This window comes from Ammospiza caudacuta, chromosome 2, assembly GCF_027887145.1.
Source record: "Ammospiza caudacuta isolate bAmmCau1 chromosome 2, bAmmCau1.pri, whole genome shotgun sequence".
Classification (NCBI taxonomy): domain Eukaryota; kingdom Metazoa; phylum Chordata; class Aves; order Passeriformes; family Passerellidae; genus Ammospiza; species Ammospiza caudacuta.
In genome coordinates, this window is record NC_080594.1 from 56,960,623 (window position 1) to 56,985,341 (window position 24,719).

A 24,719-nucleotide genomic window follows, 5' to 3' on the forward strand; every position below is an offset into this window, starting at 1 on the left:
GGCAAGCCAGAGAAATCTGTTTGCCCTCACCCACACTGGTAAAGGAGATTTAATTGTGAAACCCCCAAAGCAGTGCTGGCTGGGATACAAGAGAGTCATCTGTTACAGAGAACCAAGGTAAGGGCCAAAACGGTAATATAAACATTTGGTGGTTTAGGGGGAAAATTCAGAAAGCTGGAAAGAGTGAGAAACTGAAACATGTCCTTTTGGAGATTATATCTCTGCAATGTTCAAGAAAATTTCTTTTAAAAAAAAGGAAAAAAGAAAAAAAAGGGGAAAAAAAAGAAAGAGGGTGCACTTGATTGGAGAGCTAACAAGAAAAAGAACAATTTAATGACCAAAGGCATATAAATTAATAAAAATAAGTAGGAAAAATGTGCTAAAATTGCCAGAAACGCAAAATCAGAAACATAAAGCTGGTAAAGAATGTAAAAGATGAGATCTGCAGTCAGCAATGCTGAGTGACAAAGATTTGTCTAATTTTAATATAAATTTGAAACAAAAGAATTGTTGCTATTCTACTGCTATGTGAAAAAATTTGACTAATCAAGTGGAGTGCAAAAGAAACACTGATGTTCAATAAATATTTCTGTTCTGTTTTGGGGTGAAAAACAGACGATAAAACCATGTTCCAGATTGGTAATAAAATACTTTCTGTACCAATGCAAGCCTGAGAATGTAAAATAAGAGCAGCTCCAGTTAAAGAACTCAAAATCAGCAGCTCTGGATAAATGTTCATCCAACAGTTTTTAATATTATTTTCCCAATCAGTTAGTTGGGAGATGCTGTGGAGGTTTCAGACGACTCGATGAATTAACATGTGTGAGTTTTCATTGATTCGGTTGGTTTATAAAGAGAGAACAGCCCTGATTCCAGAAACAGGGATGGAAAAGCTGATAATGAAAAGGAGAGTAGCATGACCAATACCACTTGACCAACTTGACACAAGTTGGTGGAAAATATATTTTAGATAAATGTACAAGTTTGGTGAGTAAAGGAAGTAATGTTATAATGGAATAATACTTAACATTTCCATAGAATATTTGGATTGGTATGACCTGATATTTCCATGACGGATGCTTGTGTAGAATTAGCACATTATGCTTTAAAAGAATTAGGCGTTGACTAATTGATTTCAAAATGTCCTTTTAATGTGCAATTTTCATGGAGGACATATTAGTTTAAAGATTTAAACACAGATAAGGCTTTAGCAATTTAAAAAATTTTCAGAGACCTAAAAGAGGATATAATATCATCACTGCTCAATTTTTCAGATAACACACAGATTGGGAGAATGTTCAGTGATAGTGACTTGTTTTCAGAATTTACCAATCTCTGAGCACGCTGGGCTTTAGCCAACAATACCTGTTTTAATATAGGTCCCATAAAATGACACATCTAGGAACAAGAACTGTAGAACTTTGTAGGATGTGCAGCTCCCTCCTGGGGAGTCCTTACTTCACAAGGCTCTGGAGATCAGACAGAGATGTTAGCTAATCTTGTCACATCCGTGAGTTTGTGCTGCTGCCCACAGGTTTGGAGCAGAGAACGGTGTCACCCTCCTTTGACAAGTCTGAACTATGTGCATGGGGAGTGAACTGAGCACCAGCACAGGCTCAAGAACGTGTTTGATAGTGCAGGAATGCCCTCTGTGGGCATGGCTGGTGGTATAAAAACTGGGACAACAAATTACCTCTGCAATTAACACTTTTACTGTAGCTTTCCTTGGCCCAGCACTGGTGTTCACAATTTATGGGGCTATTAGGTAACTATGGAAAGCCTTTGGAAGAGCAGAAAAAAGAACAAGGTGGGCAAAAAGACTCCAAATGATCAATGTTTAAAAAACTCTTATATTCCAGGAGACTGGGCATGGCAGGAACTCATGCTTCATAAAGCACTTATTGAATATTAGGTCTAGCAGCTAGAAGACAAAGCTAAACACACTGATTGCGTACAGCAAAACAATTTTTCCTACAGGTAATAGTCACTGGAAAAATCTGCCAAGGGCTGCAAGGGGATTTCCCAGAACATGCAATCTCTTGTTATTCCTAAAGAGGAGTTCTACCTCAAACACAAATTAAATAAGGGAAGTCCTACAGTTTCTGTTACCCAAGGTCAAGGGAGATTATCATTAGTCTCCTCTGGCCTTGTAACTTATAAATAGAGTCCTGCTGGGAAAAAAAGGAATTATCCTTATCTTGGACTTTCTCAAAACAGTGTGGATAAACAGTAAGAATGCAGAAAGATCAGAAACAGTCACTTTGCAAACAGTTGTGCCTAGTTTGATATTTCCACTGAGAAGACCAATACGTTTTGTCATTCCAGAATGTTTCAAGCTCTTCCTTCTCCCTGCCAGAGCTCAGCCATACCCAATACACTGATTTCCAGGGCTGCTAACTAGTCAACATTTGATAATCATAACGAAGCCTGGGTTTGAAGTCAGTGGGAGTTTTGCCATTCTCATCTAAGGGGTGGATCAAACCAGATCTTTGCAATTTAAGGACACACCTCAAATTCTCTGTCCAATGCTAAGTGAAACTCAGGGGAATTATGCCACACACACACACAACTGCTGAGCCTGGCTGAAGCAGCAGATGTTTCTCATATCCCATGTCCAGTACTGTTTTATTTAGGCAATATTTAGAAGGAATTCTACCTACATGATGTGAGTCACTGCACAGCTACCGTAAAAACACCACACCAGCAACAGACACAAATGTATTCTGTAGTACTGTGCTGGCTTTTTTTGTTCTTTGGAAAAAGAGAGTGCTTCACACAGAATGTATCTTCCTACAATTTTTCTTTTGTTTTGTTAAAAGAAAATAGAAACTCCTGTCAGTTTCTGGGAGTGCTCTGCATGTATGAAGCAAGTGACACGGGAGCAAGTGACACTGATTTGACCTTTGGCTTGAAACATACAGTGAAACAGCCTTTAGGTTAGATCAGTCCCCACCTTTACAACTTCCTGAGATAATACTGATGATAATACAAGTATGTAAAATGGAATTGTATTTCAATGCAAAAAGTCTAGTCTGAGCCTTGTGCTCAGAGCAAGACTATATTTGCATCAACTATTCCATCAGTACCAGCCCCTTTTACCTTGAACCTGCTGTCCATCTCTGCTGTGAGCATGGCAGAAAAGGGTTTAATGTGCTCTTTCATCACTAGAAAACTTGAAGTCACAGCATTCAGAATCCAGTGGGAAAGCAGGACACCCCAGATCCTGCCTGGTCTTTGGTGTGTAGCAGGGATATGTAGTGCAGTTTCTGTCAGGCCTGCCTCTCCATGAGCATGTGCTGACTAGTAGGCTGTGGGGTTTTCTGAAACTTAAGATGTCTCTGTCACTCCTGGAATTTTTGTTTTGATGTGTGTTTTTGGTTTGGGGCTTGGGTTGTTTTTTTTTAATTTAATAATATCTTAATTCTAAACCACAAAGAAAAATTACTCTCAAGCCTGCTGGACAGAACAACTACCTGGGAGGTGTCTGGGAGGACAGATGCTTGAACTTCTGCTCCAATAAAAGTATTTAAATAGATCTTTAAAATACAGACAAATTGCCAAGAGATGTGTCTAGAATATTCTCTCAGCATGAATACTTGTAGCTCATTCTTTGGAGAACAAAATGTTAGTTGAAGTCCTCCCAGCAGGTGACTTGGAACTATAGGGTCCTGCATTTCACATGAATGCCTGAAGGGCAGAGAGTTAGGATGAAACAGGAACTGCTAGAATAGGAGAAGGAACAAAATTGTCAGATTTGTCAGTAGACCTCAACAGAAAATACATTGTACATTGGTGAGGGAGTTCCTCCTGGAGAAAACAATGATTTCTTATCAAATCCACAAATAATTTTGAGCTGCCTTTTCAGTAAGTATTCTCAAAAACCTGTCCAGTTGCAAATGAGTGTCTCCCAGGCTTCAGGAAGCAGGAACCTCTACTGTTGGCAACAGGCTCCTACTGTCTCCCACCGCTGTACTCATGAATTCAGGGACAATGCTTGCACTAATTTTAGAAGCAGTCAGGCTCTTTGGACAAACCATGGAAGTCCTGTTAGAAGAACTGAGCATCAAAGACTTTAGCTAATCAATATGCACCCATAAATGATTATGAAAGATACATTTCTGAGGACTTCCAAATGCACATCCACATACTTTTCAGCAGAAAAAAGATTTGCATTTCAGAAATATGGTCCAGATTAGATCTAGGTTTCCATAGGCTGTATGTAATTTTCCTGAAAACAAAGGCAAAGGAGAAACAGAAAAGATGTACAGATTCCTGAGGAGTGTTTTCCTGTCTGAGGCATAAAAAGGCCCATGTTTTCAAATGAAAAACATCATAATTTAAGACTGCTCCATAAGAAAACAAGTACTATTTGTGTAGGCAGCCCTGGCAAAATTGTCATATATCATGATACAAATATCCTAGGCATAATCAAAACAGGAAAGGTTCATATACGTACCTTTTGTATTAAATTAATATGATCTCATGAAAGCAGTGCTTGTGTAGACACCTAGAGTTTGACTGTTCTGGCTGAGATGGGTTACAGGCTACTCAGCAACACAAGCAAGGCCTTCTAATTACATTTAATTCTGCCCTTTAAATCAAAACTATATTGTACCCTTTTAGTTACAAAGTAAGACAGTAAAAATAGGACGTGCTTCAAAAACCTGCCCGGTGGAACCACAAGATTTTAATGTGTAAAGCATTTTAAAGCATTTAAAACATTCAGAAGGAAAAAAAAACTCAACAGAACAATCTATTTAAGAAAATGTTTTAATTTTTCTTACTTTCTAGTAGCCATTTTCTCATGTGTCTGCTTAAATTCTAAATCAGCAATACAATTTCCCCTCTAGCCTTTTTGTCTGGAAGAAAAACAAAGTCAAGGAAAAATCTTGGAAAAGAAAAGCTTGAGAAGGTACCATTATTCTAAATAGGCTGTATTATTATTGCTTAAGTAAGATAATGAAACACTCAGGATTGGAGGAACAGAGGCTGGCAGTTTACACTAGGCATTTCCTCTCAGGTTTTGTTCTTCCTGCACACGACGTGCCCCCTTGTGGGGAGAGGTTCAGGCCCACAAACCACCGGCCTTCCATTACAGGCTTTTATTGGGCGAAAGAGACAGTTGTCACAAAACAGCTTTTTGCTTCCAAATTTCTCACTTTTCAGTCCCTCCTTAGATATGTGATGCTCAATGTGCTTGGCATGGATCTATCTCTCCTTTGGGTTGTGGGTAGATGAAGGAAAGCAGCAAGCTGTAAGGCTCCTGAAGAGATGACACCAGGTGACTAACACTGTAAAAACAGTGTGGAACTGGTTCCTTCAGCCATGTGAAAGAGATAAATTTTAGCACCCTCGTGGAGCAGAGGAAAGCTGCCTTAAAGAAAGCACTGCATGAAAGTTTGCTTGTGACAAGAGTAAGAGGATGGATCCTCTTACTAATCCCCTGGATATAAAGGACATCCTACAAGCCACAGGCATGATCACTGTAGGAATCTCTGCACTGAACTATTGGCAGGCCCTTAACTCACGTCAACTCATGCTGTGGTAACACTGAAATGGTTCTGAAAATATCTTCAGGCTCATATTAAAATCCTTTTTGTCCTTTCTTGTAATATTTATCTGGCCATCACAACCATGGTGTAGTTACCGGTATGACGTCCTTGCCCATACCTTAAATTAACTTTATTTATTAAAAATAGTCACTTCAAAATGCCAAAAATTCAGGTAATGTGGATCATAAACATCCACTTAAATGTTTTTATCATGACAGATCTTCAAGTAGTGTAGCAACTCCACTGGAGTTATGAAAACCAAGGCTATTATATTGCATTCAGTGTGAACACAGGGTGAAGAATACCAAACAATGATACCTTGTGAGTATTAAACACAGCGTGATAGTCTTCTTTCTTCCTTCAATATAGAAAGCATATTGATTTTCACATATGAGAGGTAAGCAAATGAACTGTTTCCCCAAAACATGTAATAGGCTGATGAAACAAACAAATGATCCTTTGTTAGAAGTACAAGATAAAACATAAGCACATTAAAGCACAGAGTCTGGTAAAGTGACAGGAGGCTGCTCCACTCTGCTACAGAAAGACAGAGAAGGGGCACCCAAAGTGCAACATAAATGGACAGGAAGGAAGATGGCAAGGAAAGAGAAGGGAGGAAGTCTGTGCTAACAATGCTTCTATCTGAGATATTAGTGTAAGACACGACAAAATAAACACGGTAATTTCTAGATTTGCCTAACATACAATAATCTCTCTTGCAGCAGGTTCTTTCTGTCTCAAATTCTAGATCCCAAAGATCCTCCCTTAGAAAACTGTTAATCGCTTCTGGGAGAAGGGATTATTCTACACTAGTTTGTTCCTTATACCTCAGTAGACACCAGAGTCCCATTTCTTATCACTGTGGATACATCTGTCTGCTTTGCTGCTCCAGACATAAGCAAACTGGAGCAAACTGGAACTGGAGTATGAAGTAAGCTGGCTTCTGGGTACTGACCCTCACAGCACTCTACAGCAATATTCTCTCCACTTTCACTGGTGTGGAATCTTCTCTTGAAATGAGGAACTACACAGCACATCAAATAAAACTTGAAAAATGAGTGAGTTGTCTTGAGACAATAGACATGCGTCTGACTTTGTGATTTCTATTTCCTTTCAGTTCCATGTAAGACAATTCAGCACTTGAAATACCTGAGAACTGTAAAAGCATTGCAATGTTCATGTCTCTTGCAGTTGACTAACGAAATAAGAATTTTAAAGTCAGTTCTTGGAAGGATTCTGCTCTCTTGTTCAATTATTACATAACAAATTGTACACAAATGCTATTAGCTTTGTGTCAGAAATAAATTTGGGTAGAATCTCAAGCCTTCCACTGAATCATCTCTGCAAAGATGGCCCATCTTTTCAGCAAGAAGCAGCCTAGAGAAAGCAAAAGAAGATGTCATGTATTACTTGAGGACAACACGATAACTGAAGTATTAAACACAACAATTATTACCTACCTTTCTTTGGCTAAGAGAACAGACATCCCCACCAGCTTAGCAAACTCATCAGCTGTGAGAGAACCCTTTTCAGATACCTATCAAAAAACAAGTACACAAATAAACAAACCATGGCATTAGAAGAACAACGAAGTTCTTTCAGCTACTGAATCAGGTTTAACCTTGTGAAGTGATAAATTGGTAGACAATCCCTTGAGAAGAGAATTAATTTGTTTGCTTTTTTAAAAGTACAACTAATTATGAGTACTTCCCCTTAAAAATTAATTAATCTCTTCAGTGCCCTGGGAAAATTGCTGAGTATAAAAAAGCAAGAGAGAAAAGAGTTAAATCCGTAAAAAAATCATACAGTACCCATTCCTTTGGAATTTTTTTAAAGATCCCTTGGAATCAAATGAACTGAAAAATTGGAATAGCTCAGACAGCAGAATACAGTCTCCATCAGTATTTACACAGCAGAACTATTCTAAGTGACTCTGCAAACACTGAAGCCTAGACAGGGAAATAAGAGACCTGTTGAGGGCAGGTCATCGATGTAGAAATATGTCATCTCAGGTGGAAGAGAAGAATTTGAGTTTTATGGCATTTAAAATACACCCACTGCCTACAGGAAAATCCCCAAACCTTAGTACTTCACATGACATAGTGGCATACTAGAGGAGTAACTAAAAGCCACCATCACATTCAGCTGACACAAAAGGCAAGTTCATTTTTGGGACTCAAAACTTTGGCCCTTTTGTCTCAATCATGCTACTTAATAAAATTAAGCCTTCTCACACACGTGGGACATGTGGATGTTCAAAATACCATATAAATAATACATGTGAAATCTAGATTTATTATTGCCTTGAATTTCCCAGATAAACATGTTTTATTCTCTAAAAATTAATTATCCTTCCATTTCTCCATTGCTTTAGATTCAAGCTAAGTTGTAAATCCGGATATAGTTGCGATTTCCTGCTTCCCACATAACTGGGTGGGGAGGGCTCTATTTTGCATCATTCTCAGCAGTAGTCCTTTTACAGAAACTCAGATTAAATCAGTCCTAACATGAGATTTTCAGAGTAATGGACGTCAGCTATACAATTGGTGATTAATTATCTTTCCTCCCCAAACCACTGCGCTCATCAAGGGTGATGCTGGATTCCTTTGATGTCCGTGTCATTTCCTGTCTTCACCAGCCATTCAAAACCACATCTCGCTCCTGCCTGAAACCCTATGGCTTCCTTTCACTTCTCAGAACTTAATGTATAATGTGCAATAACATTAAAGTATGGGTGCTTTTGGCCACAAGTCTGATCTCATCTTCCCTTTTCCATACAACCTAGTCTTCCTCAGTTGAAGCCTCTCCCTTCCATTCTTCTATGGAACCAAAGTTTTGTGTTATGAAATAACATAAAAAGGCACCTTGGTAATAAATCCACCCTCTGCTACTTTTTGCAGTTGACCTCCTTTGTTATCAAGAAAGGTTTTTCCTTTCTTTTCAAAGACATAAGCACTCTTACTGAAGACAAAAAAATTCATTAAAAAACAAAAATAATCAGAAAAAAACCCTATAATGGTCTTAGTATTTTTCTACACATTTAAGAAAAGAAACTGAAAATATTAACGTATACTGAAAGATTTAAGCATTTTAATGTTGTTGATTTAGAATAGAATCTTTTAAATCACTGTAAATATTTCTCTTATCTAACAGTCTTTCTGATGAGCAAAAGCTTTATGGTGACAATATGCAAAACACACTGAACAGTCTACCTTGTGTCAAGTGAGGAGGTGTCTTTGATAGCTCTACTTTTTCTCGACTGCCCCCTCATTAACTTTGATGTTTAACTTTGGATACGCTGGATCAGCCTTTTCTCAAATGTATGAAAATCAAAAAGTTACATTCCACTCAGAAAGACATAGGAAAAATGTAACAAATTATAGGGTAACAGGACTGTAAAGCGTCCAGAGGCAGCACAACCACAAAGGTTTATGACACTGAGCAATTCATACTATTATTTTCCCTGATGAAGCTGGGGATTAATTCTATACACACTACTCTCCCACTGAGTGCTCTTCACAGCAGCAAATTTGGTACACATGCAAGGTACTGCTCTATGAAATAAACCCAAACCAAACAACTACCTAAATGAACATTTAAGAGCTGTTTCCACTGCCTTCAAGCAGTACAGTGTCTGAAGTTCACTTCTGTTAAATTAGGTGCTCAATAAATGCCATGAATTTCAATCTACAGTGGAAAAGATTTGGAGGAAGGCTGAAGGTTAATGAAGTTTGAAAAGAGATAGAAAAGTGATTTATTCCTTAAAGAAAAAGTAATGACTAAGATTATTGCTTGCACAGAACTTTGAAGTTGAGGAGTGCTATTTAAATATTTCTTTTAGAAGATATGAAGTGGAATGCTTTGTATTTTGAAACCTCAAGAGGAAATCCCATACCTCAAGTTTTTTACCTAATATGTTTAAATTTCCCTAGCATGGTCAGAACACTGAAGGAAATGAAGTACACTTACTGTCTCTAAAGCAGCAGCTACCATTTCCTCCTCATTATGAGACTGGAGTTCAATCACCATGACACCACTATCAAATATCCGAAGCCTAAAATCAAAAAAGAGAGGCAAAGTAACTAAAAACCTTGTGCACATCACTTATGGTCTTGTTTCTAATGGATCCACATCTAGAACCACTTCACAAAAGGGGAAAAAATCCCCCCAAACCCAAGCAAGCTCTCTAAGATGAACTTAAGCTTAACAGCATATTCAAATTCTGAAGAGACAGATAAAAGCAGGGCATATGTCTGGTCTTGGTTAAACCCTTTTCCAGCCTGAAAAAATTCTAAGTGAAAAAATAACATCTTCCTAGCTAAAAATTAATGTTTTAATGTAGAGTGGATGTTAGTGCATAGAGCAGCATCCTTTAAGCCAATAATGATTTTGTTAATATACCCACAACAATCACAAAAAAATTCTACTTCAAGTAAAAACTAAATCATCATGGTCTGACCTGTGAATGCTGTGCTTTATAAATAAATCCATAAAGCTCTTACCTTAGTGGTAATTTCAGTGATTCCAGCATTTTACAAGCATTTACTAAATCTTCTGGTGACAGCAACTATTAAAATAGTAAAACATATTTATTTACAGCTTGCATTTCAGGTGTATAGTATAACATCAAAACAAACAAAGTTTTAGTAGCTGAAGCTATAAAATACACTTGGCTACACTTATTGTTAATTCTTTTTCCTTTCTATTGTGCAGTCTGTTTTCTTGGCTTCTATGCTCCTTTCTGTTCTCTTACTATGTATTCTATAATACTCTTCCTTGCCTTGTTTACAGAAAGAATTGCTGTATTTTGTTTAAAAAATTTCCCATAACATTCACCATTCTTTAGTAGCCCCTGACCTTTAAGTTTGTTTCCAGATAAGTATGGATTTTCCCTTTTACATGGTATCATAAAAAGCAGCATACATTATTATTACTTGTAAAGGATACATACGTATTATAAGGAAAAATGAGAATGAGAAAGGTAAAACCCCTCTAATTTTAATAAAGAGCTGATCACATTGCATTGTAGACAAGTAGAATGAGCCATTGGTAGGGAACATTTTTACCCTTTAATGTCCTTATGACTGAAGTCCTGTCCTAACACTGTGACCCAGAGCAGTGTCTCACCTCCAGCCCTCGAGCACGATTCACCAGGCAGTACACTTCTGTCAGAGACATGATCCCCCCTCGCTCCTGTGTTAACGAGCACAAGACTGGTGAGAGAAACAGCCCAGGAACCTCATAATCTCTACTTGCAGGTGCTGATTAAACAGGTGAGACAGAGGGGCTAAATGATGGGCCCTAATGGGAAAAAACTAAAGAGGCAAGTTGTACCTTTCACTAACAATTTTAAAATGCAAAATAGCGACACGACACCCAAGGACCGTGAATTACTTTGATTTTAAACCAGAGAATAAATCATAGGAACAAGGAATTTCAATATATTAAATCTATCAATCAATTTACTGGTTTTACTTTTCAGAAAAACTCGGTTTTCTATTCTGATCACAGTAAGTAGCACATACCTTTCACAAAAATACTGTAGTATTTATGCTTTTTAGGAAGAACATAGCCTTATAAGCTGCAATATGAAATTTAACTGTTTGGTGAGAAACCTGTAATCTATAATATCTTAAGATAAATTAAAATAGGAGATATTACTATGGGCTGGTAATCTACTTAATAATTCTGTCCTATATTTCCAAAATATATAAATTTTAAGCAGTTTAAAAAGATTCATTACTTTTATTTTCAGTCAGTGTCATTTCCCTCTTTCTTTAAAAAAATGAAATATTCTGCAGCAAGGGATGAATAAAGAGCTGTTCAAATACAAGAAAGACCACTTGAATATTTTTCTAAATCTCATCAACATTTTGCAAATCAAAAGTTGATGCCATTAGTCCTAAGAAAAATTTGTACTGAACTTTTTTTATTCAAAAAGGCAACATATATTCCTCCCATTAACACTGAGTAGGAGGCTGTGCTGCTAAATCTGCTTTAGAAAGAGGCAGACTACTACAGCCAAAACACACATCAAAATTCAGCAACACATGGAAAATGCTGGTGCAAGATGTGGTGCATTACCTCTAGGGGTGCCTGCAGGATTCCAGCCAGCTGCTTTGCCAGTTGCATGTGGTACTGTGTACCAGATCCATACGTTTCCCTCGTAACTGGATTAGCTATACCCATACTCAGTAGGTAGGACTTGAACTTAATGGTCTGAACAAGCAAACAAACAAAAAAATTTAAAAGTACAGCAGCTAATGAGTGATTCTGGTTTTTAAAAATCTTTGATTTTATTACTATAACCATGTTTTGGTGAATAAATCCCTCAGTTTATTACCAATAAAGTTAATTACTAGGCAAAGAGAAGGCAAAACTTTGTACCATTTATTTTTGACCAGCACAGGTAAAGAAAGAGAAAAATTTATACAAAAGCAGCTAAATCACTGCTTTTAAAAAGGGTTAAAGAAAAATTAACGCTAAGTAAGTAAACTCAACACCATGTATAAGGGACTAAACACAACAAAACCAAACAGTAAGGGTTTTTATTAACACTACATTATTAAACAGATAACTTTTTGCTTTTCATAAGAACATTTTTGTAGAATTTAAAAATTAAATTAATTTACCTCATCCTCAGTGATGTCACCTTGTTTTTCTTTAATCTTGTTGGCTATTGACTTGGATAATTCCACCATTTCCTTAGCCTATGAAGAAACACATAGAGATAAGTCAACTTCCAGCATAAGAGAAAAAAGCGTGCTTAAAACTGAGAAAACGAGTGTAAGTCTACTTGGCCAAGTGACACGTGCCATTCATCCATACCTTCTCCATTAGTTTGCTAAGGTCCTCAAAAGCCTGAAATGAAAAGCAGACAATGCAGATCAATATAATTACAGCATTTAGTTTTATGGACACAGGGAGATGCCTTTGTCCACCTACCCAAGCTACTCATAAGAGCTGTGGCTCCTTAAGATGAGTGTGTTACAATATGAGATACCATGCCTTATTTGTTGATAAAACTGTTTTACAGCATGTCTTATAATTGAAACAAACAATAAAAAAGAGAATCAAACAACCACATGCTTTTCCAGTATATGAGCAGAATTTCAGTATGATTTATGATGTCCATATGATAGGAAGGGATAATGAGATACTGAGTCCAAGAAAAGATTAAACTCTCCAAATTTATTATGCTCTCTGTAAGGTGGAGGAAGGTTTCTGGGTGGTGATGGTAGGTTTTGTTCCAACAATTAACCCTCTCTCAAGGAGATCTGTTGTTTCTGGCAAGCTGCAAGACAGCTGTAAAGCTATAGATGGTACTTCTCCTGACAAGACAACTTAAATCAGTGAATGTTACTTAATTAGTAAGAAACACTCATTTCAAATGAGCAAGAAAGAGGATATCTGAGGGACAAAACCTCTGAAATGTGTGGCAACATCTCATCATTTAAGTACTCCAATAAAATGCTATGGTCTCAAATACAACAACTCTACAACAACCCACAAAGGGTTTTTAGGCTTAAATAAATCATACTTTAAAAACAGCTGAAGGTATACTGAAATTCCAAACTTTTGGTAATGATAAACTAGTATTTTAAAAAATCATGTAAAAAAAAAAAAGAGAGCTAGCAACTCCATTAATGCAACCATATTAAAAAGGAACTCCCTTTTCTTCCACCCTCATCAACACACATTCATTCAGCCTCCTCACTACTCTCAATACATGACTACATGTCCAGATGATCAACCTTTTCAAACAACTTTTTTTTGGTATGAGAAAAATTCCTGAACCTTTTCATCTAGAGTTGGCTTGACAGCAGAATGGGAGCCCTCCAGCCTCACGTAAAGAATGTTCAGTTACACTGTCAAATAGCCAGAGAGACATCTTACCTACAGCTTCTAGCCACTGCCTCTATGTCATTTCTGCCTTACTCTGACTAATCCCCCACTAGAAAGACACACTTCAGCAGGGTTTTTGCAGGAAGACCCTGTTGTTCCCATATACTTTTAGGTGCCTTATGAAGAAGCTTATTGGTCAGAGATTCAATGTGCAAAGAACAAAAGGAGATACCTCTAGAAAGAGACAGGTTTGCTTTTCACCTCCTGATAGTGCCAGTGTTTCTCCAGTGACTGGACAAGTTTAGCCCCTAACACTTGGCACCTGAGTTAGATATCCAAAATTAGGTGGTCCACAGGGAGAAAAGAAAATATGTCACTGTATAACAATAATTTACCACTAAGAAAACAAAAGCTTCTATTGGAATACTTCTTCTTACTCCTTAATCTGCCAAACTGAATAATTTACAATAGATTTCCCAATCTCTAGTGTAAATCAAAGTCCTGCTACTCTACTTGTATATGATATCAACAATAAGTTTTCTGACAGGGCTTTTCCCAGCTTGTTTCTAATCTCTATACCTGCATGAAAACAACATTCATCAAAAGAAGCCCTGATTTAGCTAAATAAACAGTATGCTGTGTCTAACTCCTCCTCTGCCTGACTCACCCAGGGCAGGCCTGGAAACAAAGGGGAATGTGCACACACCTAACAGGAACTTCCTCAGATAAACAAAAGGCTAAAGAACTGGATTCTTATCAGCACTGAACAGCAGATGCAGGAAGCCTTTTCCTGGAAGCCAGGGCACCATTTTTAAAATTAAGTCATTTATAACATTTAAAGCTGGAGGAAGGCAGGACTTTACAAGTCATGGCTTTCCTCTGCTCACACAACATGTATAAATGGATTTCTTTTACTCTCTGACAAAGCTACTAAAGGAAAAAATATGCAGACAATGCCTTTTGAACTATATACCCACGCATGTAACCACAATACCTTTTGAACTACACACAAAACTTCATTCAGTACATTCCTCACAGACAGAAACCAAGAAAGTTTAAAGCTCACAGTATCTGAAACAGCACGTGGCCTGCAAAGGCACTTTAATTTTTATAAGTATTTGAGTAGGGAATGCCTTTTTCTTGTGGCACACTGAATCCCATAAAGCTTTGCCACAAGAACAAATCTGCTGCATGTAGTTTATGAGTACTTTTGTATCAATCTCTACTACCACGACAGAATCAGACTATTTTTGAAGGTACTGCTCGCAGGTATATATGAAGAAATTAAATGCCTCTGCTGTCCATTAGTATTGATATATGGAATTCAACTATTGTGCTGGTTCTATGGAAAAGAATGGTCTCCAAGTAGGTAGGTACTTTGCAAAGTATTTATAACATCTTGTCCCTGTCTGGACTGCAAATCATTTTACTGTAATTATAAGCCTAAATGTAACATCTAAAAACCTGGCTTTAAAGGAATTGTTTAAATGAAGTACCTTTACATATATTGGTAAGTAAGTTAAACAAAATAAATAACTACACACTGTACACTCTTAATCAATTCAGACTTCTCAACAAAAACAGTAAATAGTCTCAGCTGTCCCTAAAAGAAAGTGTGAATGAATGTAAATAGTTCAGACAGGTGGCTGACCTTGAAACTTCAAAAGTACCTACCTCGGAAATGTTTTTGTCAGTCTCTTTTCTTTTTTCTTCTAATTTCCTTTCAATACCTACAATTCCTACAGCCCTTATTCTTCCTGCCTAAAAAAAAAAAAAAAAAAGGAAATAGTCAGAATAGGAAATGCTAAGTTTTCTCATTTGCCTCACTGTGAAAATTAGAGAACCGGAAATATTCCCCCACACAGCAGATACCATTCATACAATATTTCATGCATTTCTTAACAGTAATTTTCAAACCATTGTTAAAAAATTAAGAAATGTGAACCACGTATGAATTTGCTGTGCTAGACAAGTAATGATATTGACAGTATATTTGAGGCTATTAATATGGCTTAATATCCAGACTAAGTATTCCAGCTCATCTCAATTCCAGCCTCTCAAGTTCATGTGAACATCCATACTAGAGCTGTGGAAATGCCTGAGTGCATTACTTCAAGAAATCCAGCCTGAAGAAACAGAAACATAGAAACACAATGCTAAGTACAGTCTAATTTACCTTCCTCAGAGGTATTAGAATGTGGGCGATGGTGAAACTTTTACCAGATGCCAAATATGCTCTAGAAAGGTTGGCACCTAAGTGGCAGCAGTGCCAGGCCTCTCACCTCTGACTGCAAAGCTCAGCACTGGTGTTAGAGAGTTGCTATGACTTAAATAGAGGCAAGGCATTTTGATTAGATTCTTCATGCATTACTCCAAATGCAGCTGTCCATATAGGTACTGCATTTACCACAGAGAACATACATGATTTCATATTGAACAATCTTTAAATCATCCTATTTCACTCATACAATACTATATATTCATATATTCAGCATATTAATATATAGAAACAACACCTACATGTTTATCAGTGTTAATAACTTAGAAGTATGTAGGCAGATAAACCTTATTTAATATATGACATTCTTCCTAACAACTGTCCATTTAGAATACCCATTTAAATCAAACATATATTGGTTTTAAAGAGTTATATAAAAGTCACATGTTATATTGACTTCCAGCCTCAAAATAAACCAGGAATCACACTAAAGACAAAAAATTTTCCAGCTTCATTGGACTTCACATGCTGAATAAAAGTATGTGCAAATAAATATTGTATTTTCACAATTATGTGTGTTTGTGTCTAACTAAAACAAACAAACAAAAAAGGAGCTCATTATCTAAGCATACTCAAGAGAGGCTACTGTGTTCTATCAGATGAAAAATGTAAAGGACAAACTAATTTATGCCAGTGAAAAACCAGGCAAACTAAAGCTGAATTTGTGCACATGCCCATGATGTTGGTTAGAGTCACATGCTGGATGTGTTATATGAGGGTGGCAAGAAGTGGCAGTAAGAGATTACACACAGATCCTGCTCAGAAGCTCTGCACATACCTGTGAATCCTTGTTAACTTGCATGGCCTGACCAGTGGGCATGCTCTCCCATCTCCTCTGTGTGATTTCTTCCGATAATCGTCTGTAGAACTGCAAACATTAAAGAGTGACAACAGATGTTTCATGAACTGTGCAGAGTACCTCTGTTTATTGTTAGCATCTTGGTGATGAAATAAACTTCACAATGCACGAAGACAAAATATGATAACACCTACACAACTCATTATATGGAAATTCTTAATGTCCAGCCTTCAAAGGCATTCACATTAGAAGAGAAGCCATGCAGTCACTAAGTACTTCCATTGTAAAATATTTCTTCAGATTTTCAAAATGTCCCAAGCCATGTTAAATGTTGAGGTATACTCAAAGGCATGTTTTTAAAGGAAGGAAAGCTGAACAATCCAATTGCTATTGATCTGCTAACTCAACAATATAAAAACAACCACAGAGATCAATGACACCAATTTGTTTATTGCTAATACCAGAAGGTGGCATTAGGTAACACTGTGTCCCACTGACCAACATCCAGGAAGAAAATCTATTCCACCCTTTTCATTGTTCAGGTTCACAGAAAAGCATTCTGAAGTCATAAAGAAAGGCTGGGGTTTAATTGATGTGCTGGGCAATCAGCAAGCAGAGTAAGTTTGATTTTCAGACACAACATTAAAATAGATATTGTTATGATTGTGAAAAACACACATTTATACTATGCATAAACCTATAATCATCAGAATGTGAAAACTGCTCACAAAGAAATGAAAGTGAGTCTGATCAAGCACATGCATTTTTAAGACATTCAAACTAATGTGAGTTGCAAATCTTATATTCTGCAATGAACGGGTACAGCTTTTTCCACAGCATAAAATTCTCAGTCTCCTCAAATGAGGATCTTCCACTGTGAAACTTCTTTACAGAGTGCAACTTCTTAGGTTTTTAGGATGAGCTTTCTTTTAAGAATATATTACATTTTTCCTAGAATGCTCAAAGCCTTTGGGATTTGGTATAGATTAAAAAAAATTATACAGTGTAAAATGAACAAAAGCCCTGAGGAAAGAAAAGGTGTTCAACAATAAAATTAGAGAGGAAATTAGGACTAAGTTGTATGATCCCTGTTTAATAGAGGATTAGGTACAAAAAAGTATCTTTTACTCTGTTAAACATTTAACAGATTTCAGAGATGTCATTTTGGAAAATCCCATGTTCAGTTAAGTAGATTAGCAAAGGAAATATAAGATTATACTAAATGCCCTAAAGTAAGGATGCCTCTTGACATTTCTGGAACTCTATTTGCAGTATTTAATGAAAGAACAAGGGAGGCTCATAGTGTTTGTCTCCCAAAAGGATGTATTGAAAAAGCTCCACCTCAAAAGTAAACATGGAAAGATCATGGGAAATTATCACTAACACAGCAAGAGGAGAAAAGCATGCCCAAGACCTGATTGTGCTTGGCATCCGTGGTACAAACTCACCTCAATCTGCCCATGTTCTTTGAAAGAAAGCTTGACGTAGGAATATTTGCTGCTTTGGAATGGACCAGGCTCTTTGTTTGAAGAAGCAGGATGAAGATGAACTACTATTTTGGCACTATGGAAAAGGAAAGAGAAGATATTTCTGTAATATTTAAATAAACTATTTCTGCATGAAAGTTAACCATTTCATAAAAATCTCTATTAACTATCTCACGTAAGAGCTAAAGATTATCAAAGAATGCTTATATTTATGCATAAACATTTAAATATTTTGATGAAGTAGATCTTGCATAAAAACTACAACAGCCTCTAAAGCAAAAACATGTTACAAATTTAAAATGTACCTATCATCAATCCTTTAGAAATGAACATAACAGATTTTAAAAATTTAAGCAGTAATTTCAAAAAAAACTTTTAGTTAAGATAAAAACTGACTATCAAGTTATAATTTAATTTGGCATTAGTTATTGCAGGTCAAAAGCTAAAATATGTTTTTTCCTGTTTGACACAGGAAAACAAAAGGTGTCAATATTATGTGTAACCTATTTGACTTCTATATGTCACTTGTGGACACTGTGTGTGAACTTATCCAAAACCAACATTCAAAGCCAACATGCATGAAAATAACAGTCTAAAAGGACACCTACTACCAAAACAAACCTTGGGAGAGCATGATTTTAGGAAAATTAACAGACTGCTATCAAACCATGACTGCAAGTCCTCCATTCCCATCTCATTTTACTGATATCTTTGCACTGGTCTTTACTTATCTCTCCAGCATTAATGAATAAACTGATTTCTTCTGAATACCACCAGCATACTACCTTGCCAATCTGATAATTGTGTATGTATTTCTCCAGCCAAATTTTTTTCTCTCTTTAGAAACTTAAAATCAGAATTGTTTATGTCAGAAAGGACCTCTAAAATCATAAGTAGTGATTACAAGGCAGTTAGTTAACAAATTACATCAGTCATGACTCTCTTGCACATTTGACCTCCCCTCAGTGTTCCTTGAGACTGTCAGGATGGAAAATTAACATTGCACACGGAACCTATCATGGATTAATCTATAATACTGGGTACCTCACATAAGATGCATGTGAAAGGATCCATCTGAAAAAGACAATGAGGATGGCCATACCTCTTTCCTATCCCAGCTGCTTGCTCTTCAATAAATACAATCTGAGACAGAGGTACAGCAATGCAGCACTCCTGCAATAAACACCACAAACACAGGTGAATTAAACTATATCCTGTTTATTCACTCTCTAAACCCAAGTGTTCTCTTTCTCCATTTCACAAACAGTATGGATATCTACAGGTGCTGCCTGAAGCACTTTATGTGAAATATGATGGTAGCAACAGAAACAATGTATTACAGTGAAATATATGTAGAAAAATAACAAAAAAAACCCCAAACCCAACAACTGAGTTCTAGTTAATTAACAAACCTCAAACTTAAGTGTCATGTGTCAACTTTAAAAACCTCAAGCTAGATTCATAGAAGAGACTATGAGATTTAAAAAAATCTTTAGATCTCAGGTCAAAATTTAAAGACTAAGATTTGCACACTACCGCACCTCATCTCTGCAGGTGTACAATACTCACAGGTTCTTGACATTTTTGCACTGATGTTACCTTGAGAGCTAAAAAAATATCCAAACCCACCATTCTTTTTAAATGCTGAATATTTAAAATATACACTACTGTCTGAATGCAATAGGAATTTTTCCATCCATCCTACAGTGAAGGAGTGCTTAATCCAGCACTTGATGCATCTCACCACACATTTATTGGACTGTGCTTTAAACCAAACAAAGAGCAAGAAACAAGGCTGTATCCATCTATTGGAAACTAAACTATCCCAGGCTAAACTCTTTCTACATGCATTTGAGACAGAAGTTGCTATGGGAATGATTCAAAACATCTAATAAGGTGCCTGGTCTTGTTTTGGTGAACATCCTTTGAGGAACATCATCTCCCACACAACACCTTGGTGAGTGACACAGTCACTCAGAAACACAGGAAACACAGGCTGCATTCCCTCTCTGAACTTCTCTCTTCCACCTGCCACTTCTAGCACCAGTTTACAATAGACACTGTTAGAGGGCCCTCTTAATCCCTACTACCAAAACTGTTCCTCTTTGTATGGAGTAATTAAATACCCATTAAATTTGAGAGCAGGGAAGTATACATGCAGGAACTCCAACTAATAAGTAAATGTCTTATTGGGAAACAACCTGGGTTATACTTCCTTTCCTAAAAACTCTTAATGCAAGCTATCTAGGCTCTTCTATGACTCTAGTTTCTAAAGCCATTACAAACAGTTAATAACGTTTGTAAAACAGCCACAAACTTCTGGACACTTTTAAAGATAGGCAAGATGATACTTCTGTTAAAAAAATGTTTTGAAAATGACAAAAAGAGTTCAACTACACATAGTATGTGAAAAAGAGTTCAACTACACATAGTATGTTCACTGTCAAAGTCACCGATTCGGTTAGTTCCAAGACAGAAAGTTATGAACAAATTTTAAGTACAAGGATTTAGAATCACCCTTTCCTGATGTGAGACGCTACAGGAAGGGACACAAAACCAAAAAGATGTTAAATACACAGTGTGTTCATTTAAATTTTGTTTTCCAAAGCCTCATGATTCCATTATGCATGATTTTATAATTTAAAAATTTGTGCAAATCTAGCAATGTAACAAACTTTACAGAATTCCTTTTTTTGTTTTTTTTTAAAGACTGTTGAACTGCAGATGGCATGTAAGAACAGCAGCTATAGGACCCAACTGTCTGTTTCTGTAAGATACATTAACCTAATGACATGTGCCAAATTAATTATTATACATTGCTGACACAATAAGAAAGGGACTCTCTCCACAAATTTTTTCTAGGTGAGCTAGATAAGGTTTTTAAGTCTGATGTTAAACCACAGTTGAGCTTAGACAACAGCTTACCAAGAGAACAAAAAGGCACCATGCTCCCCATGTTTCAGTACTGAGAGCTTGAAAATTAATCAGCTTTATTTAACTAACAAAGTTAATTACATCTCCCAACCAGAACTGGGTAATTTTTGCCCATCTCCAGGCCACATTTCTGCCCCTTCTGTTAATCAAGCCCGAGCTTTTCAGAATCTTTGCTGAGTTAAATTAGTTAAAATAAAATTATTTTTCTTCTTCTCCAAGGTTTTCCTCTGCTGATTTAACAAATTTAGTGACCTTGGAAGAATACAAGAAATCACATGGCCTAGGAGCAGATGGAAAAATCAGGGAAAAGAGACAAATGTAATCTTTTTGTTGGAAAGGAGAGCATGGATTTCAGTTCTAAGACTTGATGAAGCCATAATGCCCAATGTTACTGTAAGCATGCAAAAAGTCCAAGTGAGAAGATTAGATACAGTGGCTGCTGTAGTACATGCTCAGCTCTCAAAAAGCAATGCTGATGAAGAAATATAAGGTGATTAACACAGAGTTTAGCACATTATCTCATATGATAATGTGATGGCTGTGCAAGAAAGCCCCATGTTAATTTATACAGAGCAGCTGGTGCTCTGGACAATCAAGCCCTAACTTGTGTAACAGTAACCCCACCATGGGTAACAGCTCTTTAAACATTTTGAAAAAATGTGTATTAAAAATAGGTCTACAGTTCCTGCAAAGAATCCCTAAAGAAAACATCACACTACTCTGCCAAATTAAGAAGATCTTTGGTGATACTGCCTTCAGAGTGCTCTTAGTAGCTCCCTGCTTTGAAGCAAGGACGTGGTATCTGCTAGGGGTCAGCCTTTGAATGTGAGAGGTGCTTCAGCTGCCCTTGCACAAAAGCAATTCCAGTGGAATACAATTTGCTTTTGAAAAGCTGTCATCTGAACGTGCTCCATCTAAACTTTGACTTCCAGGGTTAAAATTATCAATTATTGTGTCCAACACAAGCATAATCCAGCCTGGTCTGGGAAAGACTTCTCCTCCAATTGCATCTGTGGAGTGGTGCCCATTGTCACAGTCTATGCTCAGAGCTTTATGTGTTTGTGGTCTTGTTCTCCCACTTCCAGCCTGCATTCCTAGGCTGTGGTTGATGGCACAAAGCATTCAGCAGCTTTACTGCAGTTACCACACTGTAGTTCTGGCAGGGCCATTTAACCTGTGACCAGCTGTTCACAGCAGTACAGTAAAAGTTCTGGCTGATTTAAGGGATGGTTCATGGCAGAACAGGCAGCTGGGAGGGCAACATGTCTGTGCAAAACAACATCACCACCAAACACATCCTATTATCAAATCATGGTTCGGGACTATATGATGGGAGCACAATATATGACAGGGCTTGGACTTGAAACCAACAAGAAAGAAAAGGCTTTCCTAGACAAGGAGCACAGGAGAGAACTTCATATTATGATTTGCCTGACACATTCAATTTCAGTTTCAAAATCAATATTTTTTAGTGCGTGACACCAGGCTCTTTTCTCCTTTACTTCTGTGCAGTCAAAAAGAAAAATTTATAGGATACATTCCTATCCCTCCTCATGTCTGCATGATTATTTTATTAAACCAGGACTGGATGAAAGAACACTACATAATCTTCTTTCTGTTGAGAGCCAAAAAGTGGACTATACTTGTAAAACAAAACACATATAAAGGCAGGAATAATCCCCTCTCTGTGTACAGGCTTTTCATTGCATGCTATTTGTTTATTAGGAAATGTACAACTGAATGGTTGGGACTTACATGATTCTTCTGATCCCTCCAGATCAGTCTGTGTGTGCTCAGCAGTAAAACTCCACTATCAAATTTCACCTGGGCAGGAAAAATAAAACAGATCAACACATTGAACCAGTAAGTTACATAAATACTGGTCTTGGAAACATTACACCTTACCACAACCGAGCAATCAGATTTAACAAGCCAGTATTTTGAGAACACTCCCTTTTTTCCAGAAAACAAAATACATGAAGTTTAGGAAACAATGGAGAAAAATAGTATGAAAGGATTTGATGGATAAACACAAACTTCCTTTTTAAACTGTATAAACTTTCCCCTCGGAAATCCTGAGGGATCCTCCCTCCATATAATCTGCAAGATATACTAAAGTTCCTAAATGTATTTTAAACAGGGCTATTGGCTTTGGAACATGTACGCTGACAAAGAAGGTAGAAGCTATGCAAAAAAGCAAAGCAATCTAATAAAAAGATGCTGCACACAGTCTGAAATCTTCCATCCTATCACACAGGAGTATTGCTTCTATCTGTGCTGCTGTTTACTTATCAGACAGCAAACAGTACCTGGAAAATCTGCATTAGCAAATCGCTTCCTACTTGTAAAATCGGAGGCACGTGTTCACAGCTTTTTGTGAGGGCATGCAATTACCATGGTGTAGAAAAATGGAGAGACCAAGATTCAGTCCTGCAGTGAAGTGAAGCAATGAGCAGCACGGCTCAGAAAAGAGGAGAGGGCATGTCAGCACCCAGGATGGCTCAAGTGTGCATTGTGCGTCCTGCCCTGTACCGCACCAAAGCTCAGCCCCGCACAGCAGTGACAGCCCGAGCACAGTGACACTGCCTACACACACCCTGTGCGGGTCCCAACCCTCACCCCATGTCACACACTCTGTCCAAGGCCTTTCTCACAGAATCACAGAATGAATTAAGTTGGAAAAGTTCTCTGAGATCATCGGGTCAAACCTATGACCCAAAATCCCCGTGTAAACCAGACCATGGCCTTGAGCGCCAAGTCCAGTCCTTCCTTAAACAGCTCCAAGAATGGGGACTCCACCACCTCCCAGGGCAGTCCATTCCAATGTCTAATAACCCCTTCTGTCACGAAATTCTTCCTAATGGCCAATCTAAACTTTCCCTAGCACATCTTAATGCTACTTCCTCTTTTCTTGTCACTTGTTGCCTGGAGGAAAAGGCCGACCCTGACCTGGCTCCACCCTTCTTTGAGGCAGCTGCAGAGAGCAGTAAAGTCCCCCCAGAGCCTGCTCTTCTCCAGGCTAAACAATCCCAGCCCCTTCAGCTGCTCTTCCTACGACTTGTGCTCCAGACCCTTCCCCTGGATCCGCTCCAGCACCTCGCTGTCTGTCCGGAGCTAAGGGGCCCGGAACTGAACACAGGATTCGGGGCGCGGCCTCACCAGCGGGGAGGAGGACAATCCTTGCCCTGGTCCTGCTTCCCACACTATGGCTGATACAGGCCAGGATGGCATTGGGCTACCTGGGCACACTGCTGGCTCACGTTCAGCCGCTGTCGACCAGCACAGCCCCTCGAATCTTGCAACTCCGCCCTAATCTCCCCAAAGAGACAAACCCTGCCAGACCCTGGCGCAGAACGTCCTCCCACACCCCCGCTCGATGCTCCGCCTGCAGCCCAAGCCCTTCACACACTTTGCATCGCGTCTCTCGCCCAACACGGCCCGCACTCACAGCCCTGCTGCCCCCCTTGCCTAGGGCCCGCCGCCGCGTCCTTTACCCTCCTCCCTGCCCCGGCCTCGCCGCCAGGCCCCGCGCGGAGCGGCTCCAGCTCCCGTCACCTTCTCTTCGCCGTCGCTGAGGCGCACGCCGCGCTGCTGGATCACCAGCGTCTCTCCCAGCTCCAGCAGCCCGGTGGTCCACGAGAACCTGTCCATGGCCGCCCTTCCGCACCCGCACCGGGCCGCGGCCTATGGGCGTGCAGGAACCGTGCGCGGCTGACCCGCGCCCTCTAGCGGCGGCGCGGGGAGCGGCCGCCATGTTCTGCCCCGGGGAGCGGCGGCCGGGCGGCGCCGCCCGCCATTGGCCAGTTCAAGCGCCGCGGCCGGGC

General features: G+C 38.4%; 1 protein-coding gene across 1 annotated transcript; it reads right to left on the reverse strand.

The window, feature by feature from the left end:
* Positions 1–4,798: 4,798 nt before the first annotated feature.
* Positions 4,799–24,566, reverse strand: VPS36 (vacuolar protein sorting 36 homolog). Its single transcript, XM_058824819.1, has 14 exons — positions 24,451–24,566; positions 22,651–22,719; positions 19,064–19,134; positions 17,923–18,037; positions 16,454–16,543; positions 15,072–15,158; positions 12,381–12,413; positions 12,185–12,262; positions 11,637–11,771; positions 10,680–10,745; positions 10,055–10,119; positions 9,522–9,606; positions 7,013–7,089; positions 4,799–6,929 (listed from the first exon to the last, which is right to left on the reverse strand). Exons 1-14 carry the CDS (start codon positions 24,544–24,546, stop codon positions 6,836–6,838), a joined length of 1,161 nt encoding a protein of 386 aa, XP_058680802.1. The 5' UTR covers positions 24,547–24,566; the 3' UTR covers positions 4,799–6,835.
* Positions 24,567–24,719: the final 153 nt, after the last annotated feature.

Bases quoted from the DNA above. Each gene is read 5' to 3' on its own strand.
- VPS36 (XM_058824819.1), bottom strand. From the start codon at position 24,546: ATGGACAGGTTCTCGTGGACCACCGGGCTGCTGGAGCTGGGAGAGACG. The intron at 18,038-19,063 runs GTATGGCCATCC...CCTTTTCCATAG, and splicing joins GCAGCTGGGATAGGAAAGAG to TGCCAAAATAGTAGTTCATC. The intron at 11,772-12,184 runs GTAAATTAATTT...TTGCTTGTTCAG, and splicing joins GTGACATCACTGAGGATGAG to ACCATTAAGTTCAAGTCCTA.